The sequence below is a fragment of the Carex rostrata genome, chromosome 6 (genome assembly GCF_964058835.1).
Source record: "Carex rostrata chromosome 6, lpCarRost1.2, whole genome shotgun sequence".
NCBI classification, from domain to species: domain Eukaryota; kingdom Viridiplantae; phylum Streptophyta; class Magnoliopsida; order Poales; family Cyperaceae; genus Carex; species Carex rostrata.
In genome coordinates this window covers 2,199,302-2,213,866 of record NC_135923.1, presented here as the reverse complement: position 1 = coordinate 2,213,866, position 14,565 = coordinate 2,199,302, and the positions used below count along the sequence as shown (strand labels likewise).

The 14,565-nt window shown below is 36.8% G+C and overlaps 2 protein-coding genes across 2 annotated transcripts; both read left to right on the top strand.

The window, feature by feature from the left end:
* The first annotated feature begins 436 nt into the window (after positions 1-436).
* LOC144556176 (nuclear pore complex protein NUP93A-like) lies at positions 437-3,139 on the top strand. Its single transcript, XM_078304679.1, has 6 exons — positions 437-632; positions 756-847; positions 1,278-1,344; positions 1,436-1,495; positions 2,158-2,247; positions 2,947-3,139. Exons 1-6 carry the CDS (start codon positions 531-533, stop codon positions 2,992-2,994), a joined length of 459 nt encoding a protein of 152 aa, XP_078160805.1. The 5' UTR covers positions 437-530; the 3' UTR covers positions 2,995-3,139.
* A 3,141-nt stretch (positions 3,140-6,280) lies between these two features.
* Positions 6,281-13,861, top strand: LOC144556175 (Nucleoporin interacting component (Nup93/Nic96-like) family protein). Its single transcript, XM_078304678.1, has 16 exons — positions 6,281-6,486; positions 6,611-6,702; positions 7,134-7,200; positions 7,291-7,350; positions 8,013-8,102; positions 8,802-9,071; positions 9,504-9,599; positions 9,703-9,837; positions 9,929-9,982; positions 10,072-10,155; positions 10,247-10,333; positions 10,421-11,030; positions 11,495-11,787; positions 12,293-12,474; positions 12,831-13,119; positions 13,519-13,861. Exons 1-16 carry the CDS (start codon positions 6,385-6,387, stop codon positions 13,594-13,596), a joined length of 2,589 nt encoding a protein of 862 aa, XP_078160804.1. The 5' UTR covers positions 6,281-6,384; the 3' UTR covers positions 13,597-13,861.
* The last annotated feature ends 704 nt before the right edge of the window (positions 13,862-14,565 follow it).

Sequence of the window (14,565 nt, the reverse complement as noted above, 5' to 3'; positions counted from 1 at the left end):
AGTTTAAAATCATTAGTTTAATTGATTTTTACCTCATTCGATTCTGACTTAAAACTTGTCATGAATCAAGCTCGATTTTATCTCCCTCAATAACACTAATCCCATCCGCTAAACGCCTAAACCCCGGATAAAGATTTTTACACATTAGTTATGACTTCAGGCAGCGCACGTACTATGCAACCAAAACGGCATTGTATGTGATTCATTCACTGCATGAAACTAAAACTACGCTGTTAAAAAATTTACCCCTAAACACCCCTGTCCAGATCCTCTGAAGTAACTCAAAGTTTGACTTTATATAGGGACCGTCCGATCAGAATCAGGGACAATCAGTGCTCTTTAATATTCGTGCCTAAGAAGATCGGACGGTTTGGATCTAAATCAAAATTTGAGTTAACTCAGGTGAAATAAATTCCTGTTCTTTCTTCCTCAAAACCGATCGCTTGCATTTTTTTGTTTTTTCACTTCTTTCCCTCCTTTCCAAAACCCTACACAGCACGCACCAAAACCTTCTCCAGCGAGCCCTTTCCATGGCGAACGACGTGGAAATGAGCGGCTGGTCGGAGCTTCTCCACAGCTCTACAAAGCTTCTCGAGCAAGCTTCCCCCTCTACACATTTCCCCCCTCTCCAGGTCCCCTACTCGTACTGATTTATATCTCTTTATTCGATCTGGATAATGATCGCAATTTCTCTTTTTTTTTTTGTTTTGTGCTAAATTTTTAGTCTTAATTGGTTGGGTTTGTTTCCTGTGCAGAGGAGCTTAGATCAGTTGGAGTCACTCTCTACCAAGCTCAAGGCCAAAACCCTACGTGGCGAGGCCCCATCGCAATCTATCTCTGCTACTAGGTTTTTTCTCTTCCTGTTTCTCTTAGAAGGACGAGACTGTCTCAAGTCTTGAAATTAGGTTTAGCTTTTGTCCCCAAAGAAGAAACCTCAGAATCCCAGATAAATGGCCAGTGTTGGGTTTGTAGCTTTCACTGAAATTGTTCATATTTACTATCTTTTTACCTTTGGTTGTTTCAAATGGTCAAAAGACACATAACTTCTTTGCTCATTGATTTAATCTCTCAAATCTCAACACATGATAACTCAATTCTTATGTTCAACTGTTTTTCTCATGTTTTAAAATACTGAGTATAATGATACATATCTGCTAGAAGATAGGGAAAACTGGTAGCCATGGAATAATTGAGTACTTTGGTAATAAATAAAGTGCACGTTTGTCATTTTGATGGTTTCATATAGTATAAACAGTCTCAATTTTGAATTTGGTCAGATTGCTTGCACGGGAAGGGATAAATGCAGAGCAGCTTGCAAGAGATCTCAAGTCCTTTGAGCTTAAGGTAACTAATTATGTGCTTTTGTTTCAGCTTTCGACTTTACTTGAAAGTTCAAAATTTAGACGCATAATGTTTTTTATGTTAACTTTTGTAGACAACCTTTGAAGATGTTTTTCCTTCTGAAGCAGCTACCCTGGAGGAGTATCTACAACAGGTATGTAGCTAGGTTTATTATTTTCCTTTTTTTTTTTTTTTGGTTTGTTCATGTCTTATTACAAAAGAATGCTGAATGTTTATTCATTTCTAGAGTTGCTTCATTTTTGTGGAAGATCTTCTTTCCCACATTTTTTATTTCACAAGTTATTATTTAATTTGTTTCTCTATTACAAGTGAAAAGCTTTAGAGTTTTGGTGAATCGACGCAAACAATTAGAAAGAGAAAAAAATAACTTTTTTTTAATAAAAGTGGTTGCGCCCACCTGTTTTCACTGCAAACATGCATTATAACAAAATAGTAACAGATACAGATGACTCCTACTAGATAGAAGGAATCGGAGTGAGTTCAATTCAATTGAGAGAACAAAATTGTATTTACTAGGCCTGATGTGATGTCTAAATAGGTCGAAGTATTGTGAATTTAGAAATAAAGGCCTAGGTGGTCAGTTTAGTTTAGTTTCAACATCTAATTAATTATAAATATAATCAAGGGTTTTTCCAAAAGTATAATCATACATATCTTTGGTACATATTGGCAAAACATGTTTTCTTTCTCTTTTTGCTGTTTTTGCCCCTTCACCAAAGTACATGTTAACTTGTCATTTATATTTTTTTGCATAACATTTGTAAAATAAGTTCGTTGAACATTTTATGTTTTCAGCTCCATGAAATGACAATTGTCTCATCAATCCAAGAAACTCAGAAGGACAACCTCAGAAGCTTTAATGATCACATGATGTGTGTTTTGGAGGTGACTCCTCAATTCATTATTTTAACGGTTTCTTAAACTTATTCTTGATTCAGTACAAGGCACCAATACAGAGAGGGGCATTGCGTTTTTATTTTCTGCAAATTATATCTAATTTTATCATTTATTATGGCTGCAACTAACCCTCGACGCGCTTTTAATATCGTAATGAGCAACTAAGTGCTAGATTTGTTTGCTAAATAAAATATCTAGTTTTGTGTTAGGTATTTAAACCTTTAGCCCAAGTTAGATGTTGAATTTTCAGGTTAGCAGGAGCTTGCCTATTCACCAAATTGTTTGGATCATATATGTAATATACTGAAAGAGGGCAATTAAAGCCATGTCATATAATTAACCTCTTTAATGTTTGGATGTAATTAGCAAATGAACCCAAATATGAGTTTGCTGTTAGTTCAAAACATTAGCAAACCTTTGGTGCAATTTGCAAAAAATGGTGGGTGTAAGTGCTAAATGGTCAAAATTAGTTTGATTTCAGTACTGTTTTATTGAAAAGGGGCAATGAAGCCTTGTCCTTTAATTAACCTCTTTAATGTTTGGGTGTTATTAGCAAATGAACCCCAAATATATGTTTGCTGTTAGTACAAAACATGAGAAGCCTTTGGTGCAATTTGCAAAAAATGGTGGGTGTAAGTGCCTTAAGTGGTCAAACTTATTTTGATTTAAGTACTATTTTTTTACAAGATGACTGGAATAAGGAAAGGAAAGGAAGGACTTCTTACAAAGCCTTAGCAGGCTTTCTACACTGCCCTGAAAAAGTAGCAATCAGGCAACAATCTTTATCTTGGGAGTGTTCTGATTAAGAACCTGCTTCCCTTTGTCTTTGTACTTCGGAGTCACTTTCTTTTTGACTTTCTTAATCTTTCTCCTACCAGTTTGGATCATGAGAACAGAAGAGTTTTTCTTCATGTCGCCATCTGTGATCCTTAGCATTCCTTGGAGCTTCTGCAAGCTATTGTCCATCCCAAGCATGTGGAAGTTCATGATGACCCTGAATAGTTAGGAGGAAATGAGTTCAGGATAATGTTCGCGGCAAATTCTTTATTCAATGAACAATTAAGTTTCTCCAGTTGCTTAACATCGCTTGTCATACGAAGTATGTGAGTACTGATAGAGCCGCTCTCAGTCAATTTGTGATTTAGTAGAGATTTAGTCACCTTATATATCTCAACAGGTGCTTGCTCTTGAAACATGTTCTTGAGCTGATTACACATGTTGTAGGATTTAGTGTTCATGAATCGTCTTTGCAATTTGTTGAGCCTAAAACAGGCAGCACTGCAAATAAGCTCACCAAGTACATCAAACACAAAGAAGATAAGCTTGATGTACAAAGTCTCTTGGTATGTATTGTGAGTTATGAATTGCAAAGATGATTCATGGACATTAAATCCTACAACATGTATGATCAGCTCAAGAACATGTTTCAAGAGCAAGTACGTGTTGAGAGATATAAGGTGACTAAATCTCTACTAAGTCACAAGTTGGCTGAGAGCGGCTCTATCAGTACTCACATGCTTCGTATGACAAGCGATGTTAAGCAAGGAATTTGCCACGAACGATATCCTGAACTCATTTCCTCAACTCATTTCCTCCTAACTATTCAGGGTCATCATGAACTTTCACATGCTTGGGATGGACAATAGCTTGCAGAAGCTCCAAGTGATGCTAAGGATCGCAGATGGCGACATGAAGAAGAGCTTTTCTGTTCTCATGATCCAAGCTGGTGGGAGAAAAATTAAGAAAGCTAAAAAGAAAGTGGCTCCGAAGTACAAAGGCAAAGAGAAGCAGGTTCTTAATCAGAACACTCCTAAGATAAAGTTGATGCTATCTCTGACTGCTATTACTGCAATAACAAATGTCACTGGAAGTGGAACTGCCCGAAGTATCTGGCAGATCTGAAGTCTGAAAAAGCTTCCAAGGCTTCGACATCAGGTGTTTTGTTATTAATATTGCTACCTCTATTAATGATTGGGTATTGGATACCGAATCATGTGCTTATATCTGTTAGAATAGAAGGAAGCTATGCAACAAGGAAGTTTAACTCCAAGTTGAAAACAGAGCACATATTGCAGCTGTGACAATCGGTAGTATAGAGTTGTATTTGTCCAGCGGACTTGTAATAGAACTAGAAAATATCTATTTTGTTTCTAGCATTTAAAAAAAATATCATTTCAATCTCTTGTTTAGAAATGAATGATTTCTTATTTGTTATAAAAGACAATAGATGTTCTATTTATAAAAATGAGATATATCATGGATCATCTTGTATGATGAATGATCTATATATGCTAAAAATGAACAAATCCGTGTTTAACATCAATAACAAACGATTCAAAAGTATCTCATAAAAGTACGATTTATGTGTGACATTGTCGTCTTGGTTATATAAACGAGAAACAAATCAAGAAGTTACAAGAAATTAGACTTGGTAAATTTGATTTTGAATCAATTGACACGTATGAGTTTTGTTTACGTGAAAAAATGATTAAAGCGCCTTTCTTTAAAATGAGCGAAAGAGCAATTAACTTATTAGGTTTTATACACGCTGATGTATGTGGACCTATGAGTACTTGTATAAGAAACGGCTATCACTACTTTATCACGTTTACTGATGATTACAGTAGATACAGTTATGTCTAGGGGTGGCAACGAGCTGAACCGAACCGAACTTACCTTAGGTTTGAGTTTGGTTTGAATTAATTTCGAACCGAACCTGGTTTGATTCGTTTCGAACCAAACCCATTTCGAATCGAATTAATTGCGAACTACACATTTTTCGAATCGAACCCGAATCGAACCCGAATTGAACCACGAACTAAATTATTTTTTTAACAGTCCTAGTTATACCGATAGTTTATACATTAATTTTTTATCGCGGGACAATTCACATGGCTTTTCCTTTTACCGGTATGAACTATGAAATGAGTGTTTTTAAGTTGAAAAATTGTTTATGAAAAAATACATCAGAGACGGCTTTCCTGGTATAAACTATGAGAGACGACCGAAGAGAGAGAAGAGACAGTCATCTAGGCTGGAGAGACAGCCAGTCGCCGGGAGCGTCGGCTAGATTTTAGAGCTAGAGGGAGAGTGAGTTAGGGAGAGGTGGAGAGAGAACTATGTTATTGAGATTTGAGAGCGAGGGAGTGTCGGCTAAGTTAAATTATGACTCTCTATCTTGGATTTTAATTTCATCAGGTAAATGGACGGCCGATGTTATTATGAGATTCGAACCATAAAAATGATCAAACCCATTTCGATCGAACCAGGCTAGACAGTGGTAGACAAATTTCAAATAAAAAAATAGTCAAAACTCAAATTGAAACCAACTATATATGAATTTATTATAATTTTCAAAATTCAAAAATAAACAATTGTCTATCCTTAAATATAGGTGAAAATTTCATTACAATAAATATCTCAAAGTCTTTACTCATACAAAATGATAGCTACAAAATGATAAATAAATATGTTAAAATATCGCAAGACTTGGTATCTAGTAAATATAAAAATACAACACTTTTTGATGTGCTATTAATAGAGTTTAAAATCATTAGTTTAATTGATTTTTACCTCATTCAATTCTGACTTATAACTTGTCATGAATCAAGCTCGATTTTATCTCCCTCGATGAACTAATCCCAACGGTTCGATTCGATTGGAGCTAAATCCCATCCGCTAAACGCCTAAACCCCGGATCAAGATTTTTACACAGTAGTTTTGGCTTTATGCAGTGCACGAACTATAGAACCAAAACAGCATTGTATGTTATTCATGCACTGCATGAAACTAAAACTACTCTGTTAAAATCTTTAGCCAAAATCCCCCGAGTCCAGATCCTCTGAAGTAACTCAAAGTTTGACTTTTATATACGGACCGTCCGATCAGAATCAGGGCCAATCCGGTCGAAGTGAATGTACGAGCTGTCTTTAATATTCGTGTTTAAGAAGATCGGACGGTCTGGATTTAAAATCATAATTTGAGGTACCTCGTGTGAAATAAGTTCCTGTTCGTTCTTCCTCAAAACCTATAGCTTGCATTTTTTTTTTTGTTTTTTCACTTCTTTCCCTCCTTTCCAAAACCCTACACAGCACGCACCAAAACCTTCTCCAGCGAGCCCTTTCCATGGCGAACGACGTGGAAATGAGCGGCTGGTCGGAGCTTCTCCACAGCTCTACCAAGCTTCTCGAGCAAGCTTCCCCCTCTACACATTTCCCCCCTCTCCAGGTCCCCTACTCGTACTGATTTATATCTCTTTATTCGATCTGGATAATGATCGCAATTTCTCTTTTTTTTTTTTGTTTTGTGCTAAATTTTTAGTCTTAATTGGTTGGGTTTGTTTCCTGTGCAGAGGAGCTTAGATCAGCTGGAGTCACTCTCTACCAAGCTCAAGGCCAAAACCCTACGTGGCGAGGCCCCATCGCAATCTATCTCTGCTACTAGGTTTTTTTCTCTTCCTGTTTCTCTTAGAAGGACGAGACTGTCTCAAGTCTTGAAATTAGGTTTAGCTTTTGTCCCCAAAGAAGAAACCTCAGAATCCCAGATAAATGGCCAGTGTTGGGTTTGTAGCTTTCACTGAAATTGTTCATATTTACTATCATTTTACCTTTGGTTGTTTCAAATGGTCAAAAGATACATAACTTCTTTGCTCATTGATTTAATCTCTCAAATCTCAACACATGATAACTCAATTCTTATGTTCAACTGTTTTTCTCATGTTTCAAAATACTGAGTATAATGATACATATCTACTAGAAGATAGGGAAAACTGGTAGCCATGGAATACTTGAGTACTTTGGTAATAAATAAGGTGCACATTTGTCATTTTGATGGTTTCATATAGTATAAGCAGTCTCAATTTTGAATTTGGTCAGATTGCTTGCACGGGAAGGGATAAATGCAGAGCAGCTTGCAAGAGATCTCAAGTCCTTTGAGCTTAAGGTAACTAATTATGTGCTTTTGTTTCAGCTTTCGACTTTCTTGAAAGTTCAAAATTTAGACGCATAATGTTTTTTATGTTAACTTTCGTAGACAACCTTTGAAGATGTTTTTCCTTCTGAAGCAGCTACCCTGGAGGAGTATCTACAACAGGTATGTAGCTAGGTTTATTAGTTTCCTTTTTTTTTTTTTTGGTTTGTTCATGTCTTATTACAAAAGAATTCTGAATGTTTATTCATTTCTAGAGTTGCTTCATTTTTGTGGAAGATCTTCTTTCCCACATTTTTTATTTCACAAGTTATTATTTAATTTGTTTCTCTATTACAAGTGAAAAGCTTTAGAGTTTTGGTGAATCTAAGCAAAGAATTAGAAAGAGAAAAAAAGAATTTGTTTTGAATAAAAGTGGTTGCGCCCACCTGTTTTCACTGCAAACATGCATTATAACAAAATAGTAACAGATACAGATGACTACTACTAGATAGAAGGAATCGGAGTGAGTTCAATTCAATTGAGAGAACAAAATTGTATTTACTAGGCCTGATGTGATGTCTAAAATAGGTCGAAGTATTGTGAATTTACAAATTAAGGCCTAGGTGGTCAGTTTAGTTTAGCTTCAACATCTAATTAATTATAAATATAATCAAGGGTTTTTCCAAAAGTATAATCATACATATCTTTGGTACATATTGGCAAAACTTGTTTTCTCTCTTTTTTTTCTGTTTTTGCCCCTTCACCAAAGTATATGTTAACTTGTCATTTATATTTTTCTGCATAACATTTGTAAAATAAATTCTTTGAACATTTTATGTTTTCAGCTCCATGAAATGACAATTGTCTCATCAATCCAAGAAGCTCAGAAGGACAACCTCAGAAGCTTTAATGATCACATGATGCGTGTTTTGGAGGTGAGTCCTCAATTCATTATTTTAACGGTTTCTTAACCTTATTCTTCTTGCTTCCCTACAAGGCACCAATACAGAGAGGGGCATTACGTTTTTATTTTCTGCAAATTATATCTAATTTTATCATTTATTATGGCTGCAACTAACCCTCGGCGTGCTTTTAATATCGTAATGAGCAACTAAGTGCTAGATTTGTTTGCTAAATAAAATATCTAGTTTTGTGTTAGATATTTAAACCTTCAGCCCAAGTTAGATGTTGAATTTTCAGGTTAGCAGGAGCTTGCCTATTCACCAAATTGTTTGGATCATATATGTAATATACTGAAAGAGGGCAATTAAAGCCATGTCATATAATTAACCTCTTTAATGTTTGGATGTAATTAGCAAATGAACCCAAATATAAGTTTGCTGTTAGTTCAAAACATTAGCAAACCTTTGGTGCAATTTGCAAAAAATGGTGGGTGTGAGTGCTAAATTGTCAAAATTCATTTGATTTCAGTACTGTTTTACTGAAAAGGGGAATTAAAGCCATGTCCTTTAATTAACCTCTTTAATGTTTGGGTGTTATTAGCAAATGAACCCAAATATATGTTTGCTGTTAGTACAAAACATGAGAAGCCTTTGGTGCAATTTGCAAAAAATGGTGGGTGTAAGTGCCCAAGTGGTCAAACTTATTTTGATTTCAGTACTGTTTTTCTACAGGATGACTGGAATAAGGAAAGGAAGGACTTCTTACAAAGCCTTAGCAGGCTTTCTACACTACCCCGACGAAGTAGTAGTGTTGGTGGGACTGGCTTTTCCCGTACTGCACTCATGTCACCTCAGGTCTCAACCCCTCAATTGTCGGCAGGTCCTTCTGCAATGGCCATTGTACCGGCTTCTGATAAGACCATAACTGAAAAGAAAGCTGCAGTTTATGCTGAAACTGTCAGGGACCTCAATGAAGCTAGATCACGCCGGCTGCCATTTAAGGTTCGTAGTTCGGATTGAGTTATGCAATTTGCATTGGTACCCTGTTCTTTGTGTTTCTAATATTAATGTTTCTGGTTGCTTGATGCTTTATGGTCAGGAGTGGAACCAGAAAGTTGAGACTGAGGGGGTGTTTGGAGGGGGGGGGGGGGACTAGATGAAGAAATGTCATGTTATTTCATTTTCTGAGGGGGGCTACTAGTAATAATTATTGCAAAAAAATTAAAGGATAAAAATACAATAGGGAGTGCTTAGCACCCTTTCCCTACATGTTCTTCCACCCCTGATTATGGTTATGTTAGGTTTTAATTAAGGTTTCATGGTATAATCTTTGGTATGAATAATAAGCTTAATTTAGAAGCATTCACATGTTTTTATGAAGCATATAAGTTTGGTTTAATGGGATTGAGGGAATTTTTAATCTTCTTTTCTAAGCCGGCATCGGCTTTTCGAGCTGCTTATGAAGGCTTGGGGACTGACATCTCCGGTGGCAAATCCGTCACCATGCAAAAAATTTGGCACCTCGTCCAGGTAGCAACTTCCCTACAATTGGGTTCTAAATTGCAATTGCTTTGTGTAAATTACATTATGTAAAAAAGAACCTTAGTGACCTTCTTTGGTGAATAAAAAATAGGCATTGGTTGGTGAGGATTCGACAACTTCACGAAAGGTGTCTAGAAGGATGTCACTTGTAATAGGAGCAAGGAGGCACCTTGAGTGGGGCCATGAGAAGTACATCATGGATACCATCCAAAGCCATGCTACGCTGGTTGGTATCATCTCATTAAATGATGAACTCTTTACCTTGGTTTCCAATCTAATCATATTTAAATGAGTTAATTAAAACTTGTTAATTGTAGGCTGCTCTTGGTGGCTCTGTAGGCAATTTACAGAAGATCCGAGCATTCCTTCGAGTATGCCCTTTTCATATATATTTGTTTTGATATAGTTCTCTATTAATTTTTTTTTCTTAAGAAGTGGATCCTAAAATCATAATGTATAGGTACGTTTGAGAGATCATGGTGTGCTTGATTTTGATGCAACTGATATGCGTAGGCAACCTCCAGTTGACACTACTTGGCAGCAGGTTTTTTTTCCTTCTATGTTCTCCTTTTTTTTGCCTTTTAACTTTTTTTTTTTTGTCTTTTAACTCATATGAATTTACATACATTATGTAGATCTATTACTGTTTAAGAACTGGTTATCATGATGAAGCAAGAAGAGTTGCTCAATCTTCTCGTGCTGCTCACCAGTTCGTGCCTCAGGTATTTCTCTGTTCAATTACAAGACCAATATAAACAAGATTATCCACCTCTTAATTTTTTTTTTTTTTTTACTTTTGATCTATACAGCTTACCGAGTGGATTGTTACTGGGGGCAATGTGTCATCTGAGACTGCTCTCGGTGCCTCAGAAGAGTGTGAAAAAATGTTGAGAATGATTGACAGAGCAGGCCGTCCCTCCTATGACCGAAAGAAGCTCATCTTGTATGCAATCATATCTGGGTCTCGCCGTCAGATTGAGCGAATGCTTCGTGATCTGCCAAATCTTTTCACCACCATAGAAGACTTTCTTTGGTTCAAGCTGTCTGCTGTGCGGGACCCAACTACCAGTGCTTCCTCCTCTCACTTTTCAAACGAGGGACTGGCCCCTTACACTCTAGAGGACTTACAAAGTTATTTGAACAAGTTTGAACCAGTGTACTATACAAAGAATGGGCGGGACCCACTTGTTTACCCATATGTGTTGCTTCTGAGTGTGCAGTTTTTGCCGGCAATATTCTACCTCTCAAAAGAAGGAGAAGAGGGTGTTAGCATTGATGCAGTGCATATAGCAATTTGTTTGGCAGATTGTGGGGTTCTTCTGGAAGGTTCTGGAAATCAACAGAAGGCTGGTCTGATGGATGCATGTGCTGAGGTGGCTGGTGTGATAAGGCAGTACGGTTCAGTATACTCACGCAATGGTAATGCAACCAACCTTAGAGCTCTTTAGGCCTAGGCAATACAGGCAACAATATACAGTAGGGAGAATTGAAACAATCAAGAACATCAATAAGCAAAATTAATGTTTGTCTTGAATGAACAATTGTTTGTATTTTTAATATGCTTTTAAGAGGAGCTAAAATGTCTCTTATTTGCATCTTGCATCTAGCCCAACATCTTTGCACTATTTGCAAATGTAGTACGCTATTGGGTAATTTGCAATGATAATGTAATCAAATAGATAGAATTTTAATCATCAAAGTCACCGGACACGTGCAACTGGCTCATTGCAGTACAGATCATTAAAATGTGGTACCGAATATCGCCAAAACAATTAGCTTCAATTATTGAATAATTCTCTAGTTGTTAGTCATGTCCTGAAACCGGTCAAATATGAAGGGGAAAGTGAAACACACATTATCAACACCTGTTCCATGTACACCAGGTAATCTTGAATTGGCACTCGAGTACTATGTGCAAGCAGCTTCGGCAATTGGAGGAGGCGAAGCTTCATGGATTGGAAACGGCACTGTCGAGCAACAGAGACAGAGAAATATTATGCTGAGGCAGCTCCTGACAGAGGTACTATTAAGAGATGGCGGCATTAACCTATTGCTCGGTTGGAGAGGTACTGGAGAGGAGGGGGAGCTGAGCAAGTACATGACTGACTTGCGGGCCCGGCAGCAGTTCTTGGTAGAAGCTGCACGTCATTGTCAGGAAACTGGACTCTATGACAAGGTTGGTTTATGACAACTACCTGAGTTGCAGTTTTCATTATAAAATGAATTATAGTTTCTAAATTAGTAATAAAATATCTTGTTAATCCAGAATCATATGAATGTTTCTCATCTTTTGGATTAATGATTGAGATGACATGTAGGAATTCACATCCCCTGAGATGTCTCAAATTTTGAGCTGATCTGTGGAAAATCTGAAAGCACAATAACACTGGCCACTGCATTTTGCATAGGCACTGGAAAAAAATTTGGCCTGGCTTTAGATAAACTGAATATTTGAGATATCTCAGAGGATACGGACTCTGACATGTAGGGGGTATATGTGTGTTTCTTTTACAAGAATGTTTACGAGGTTTCTTCTATTAACTAGCATGGAAAATTGATTTTCCAAAAGGTATCTGGAAACACGGAATAGATTAAAACAGAAAGCAAATATTTACAAAAATTCTTTGTCAGTACACAAGGACTGTTTTATGACATTTAGCTTCTGATGCTACCCATTGTAGTCGATTGAGATACATAAGAGAGTGGGAGCTTTTGGTATGGCACTGGAGACAATAAACAAGTGTCTCTCTGACGCAATTTGTGCCATGTCACGTGGTAGACTCGATAGTGACAGCCAAGCTACCAGTCTCCTTTGTTCTAGTGATGATGTTTTGGAGGCTTCTAAAAACTATCCCCAAGCCAGGTCTGATGTTTTATTCATTTTTTTGTTTCGACCGAGTTTTTGCTACATTTTGGCCCTAATAATTGCTATGTAAATATATCAAATGTGGCCCTTTTGCATGGTAGAGTAGAGCATAATTGTGAAAACAAATAATTGAGTGCAAACATCAAAATGATTTTCAGGGATAAATTTGGAATTTTAACTGCTTATATTTTTCTTGTCTCCACTTTTAAATACACTTTAGACATGAAACCCTGCAAAGGCATCAAACAACACTAAAAAGAGGAATAAAGAAAAAGCAAAGATGTCTACTTCTGAGAAAATAAATGAAACATTTGAACTGATATTTTATTTTGGAATCATCTTTTACTATTTAGTGATCAAGACAAGGAGCTCCTGATTGATCAACAAACAGTACTGAGGCAACTCGAATCAATCCTTTCGATACTCAAACTAGCCCGAGCAGGGCAGCATGTTGAGGCCTTGAGAGAAATCGTCAACATAAAATTCCTCCCTCTGGACCCACGCTCGCCAAATGCCTCGACCGATTTGGGGAACCTCAGCCCCCATGTTCAGGCCTGTGTACCAGATCTCCTGAGAGTCGCACTCACTAGCCTGGATAATGTTAGAGATGCTGATGGGACCATACGTGCGCTTAAATCTAAGGTTTGCTTGCTGTCTTATATTTTATTGCTTGTATATGAATTCAGCTGATCATCAGAAACAAATTGATACGTCCTTCACCCCTGTTAAGTTGTGGTATAAAATAAATGTTCTGATTGATGCCGTTCTGAAGGTTAAATCTGGAAAGGGGGCATATGTGATATGCCCCTGAGATAACTCAAATTTTTGTGTTCAAATAATTTCTGCACGAATCTCAAAGAACAATAATACTGCCCCCTGCATTCCGAATAGGCAATGGAAAAAATTTGATCCGGCGTTAGATAAACTGAAAATTTGAGACATAGGTTGGTTACTATGCTATAGAATTTGTAAATTGAATCCTTGTGCTTAATCCTTGAAATTTCTTCTATTTATCTGATATATCTTTTGTTGCTCTGGCAGATTGCAAGCATTGTAGCTAACAATATGAGCAGGAATTGGCCACATGATTTGTACGAGAAGGTTGCCCGAAGCATATAACTATCCACTGAAGTTGTTAAATTTTGATTTCACTATGTTTTTAGCAGCTTAATCCTGCTTCCTGAGTTTTCTATTCTAATGCTATTTTGGAAATCCATATTTGGGGAATTCAGGTGGGTGATATTTATAGCAATTGTACTTGTATTGTCTTTCTTTTTCATGAAAAGTTGTTGTCTGGATAGCTATGGGGTTCTAGTTGTATTTTTTTTCCCCGTGTAATTTTCAGTTATGTGGGTGTTGAGCCTGTGAGGCGCTCTTTCATGCATTATCATGCGTTCATGCTTTCCCCCCTTCCCCTTGGGTAAATTTAACTTGGGCTTGGTTGTATCATGCGTTCATGCTTTCCAATTTGCAAAGAATTAGACCTTGTTCTGTCCTTTCATTCTAGAAGCATACATGCCTCGTTTTTTTTTTTCTATTTAGGGAAGTAGAAAAAATAGCATTAACACATCTTTACTGTAGCACAATTTTCTTTTGTTTTAAGCTGTTGATTCATAAATTATCTTCCGATTTTATTTTGATAGTGTAATAAAAGCTAACTAACAGTTTTTGTAACTCGTTTGATATCAGTGATGACTAATTGTTTCTTCTTTGAAACCTGATCTCATGTTTGATTGGAGCCGTTCAATTTGCATCAAGGTTAATGCATATTTATCCATGTGAATCTTAAGGATGTCCGTGTGAATTTTGATGTAGATCGAACGACTCTGACTGAACATCAAATCAAATTTGATTCGATATTCAGATCTAGAAAGATCATCATCAATGTCATGATCACAATCTTAAATGTTTTTGGGGAAGTAGTAATAGGAAATTAAATTAGGAATACCTTTTGACTGCGCAACGTAGATGCCCATAACTGGAATTTCTTAATTTGTACGCAACCGAACTGCCCCTTTACCAATTACCAATGGAGAATTCCTCCTCTGGTCTGGGGCAGGTTGCTTTCTTCAGTTCCCACCCTTTTAT

Excerpts from the sequence above, each read along its gene's own strand:
- LOC144556175 (XM_078304678.1), top strand. The coding sequence starts at position 6,385 with ATGGCGAACGACGTGGAAATGAGCGGCTGGTCGGAGCTTCTCCACAGC. Across the intron at positions 10,334-10,420 it reads CTCACCAGTTCGTGCCTCAG|CTTACCGAGTGGATTGTTAC; the intron begins GTATTTCTCTGT and ends TGATCTATACAG. Across the intron at positions 11,031-11,494 it reads TTCAGTATACTCACGCAATG|GTAATCTTGAATTGGCACTC; the intron begins GTAATGCAACCA and ends CATGTACACCAG.
- LOC144556176 (XM_078304679.1), top strand. The coding sequence starts at position 531 with ATGGCGAACGACGTGGAAATGAGCGGCTGGTCGGAGCTTCTCCACAGC. Across the intron at positions 633-755 it reads CACATTTCCCCCCTCTCCAG|AGGAGCTTAGATCAGTTGGA; the intron begins GTCCCCTACTCG and ends TTTCCTGTGCAG. Across the intron at positions 2,248-2,946 it reads ACATGATGTGTGTTTTGGAG|ATGACTGGAATAAGGAAAGG; the intron begins GTGACTCCTCAA and ends TTTTTTTACAAG.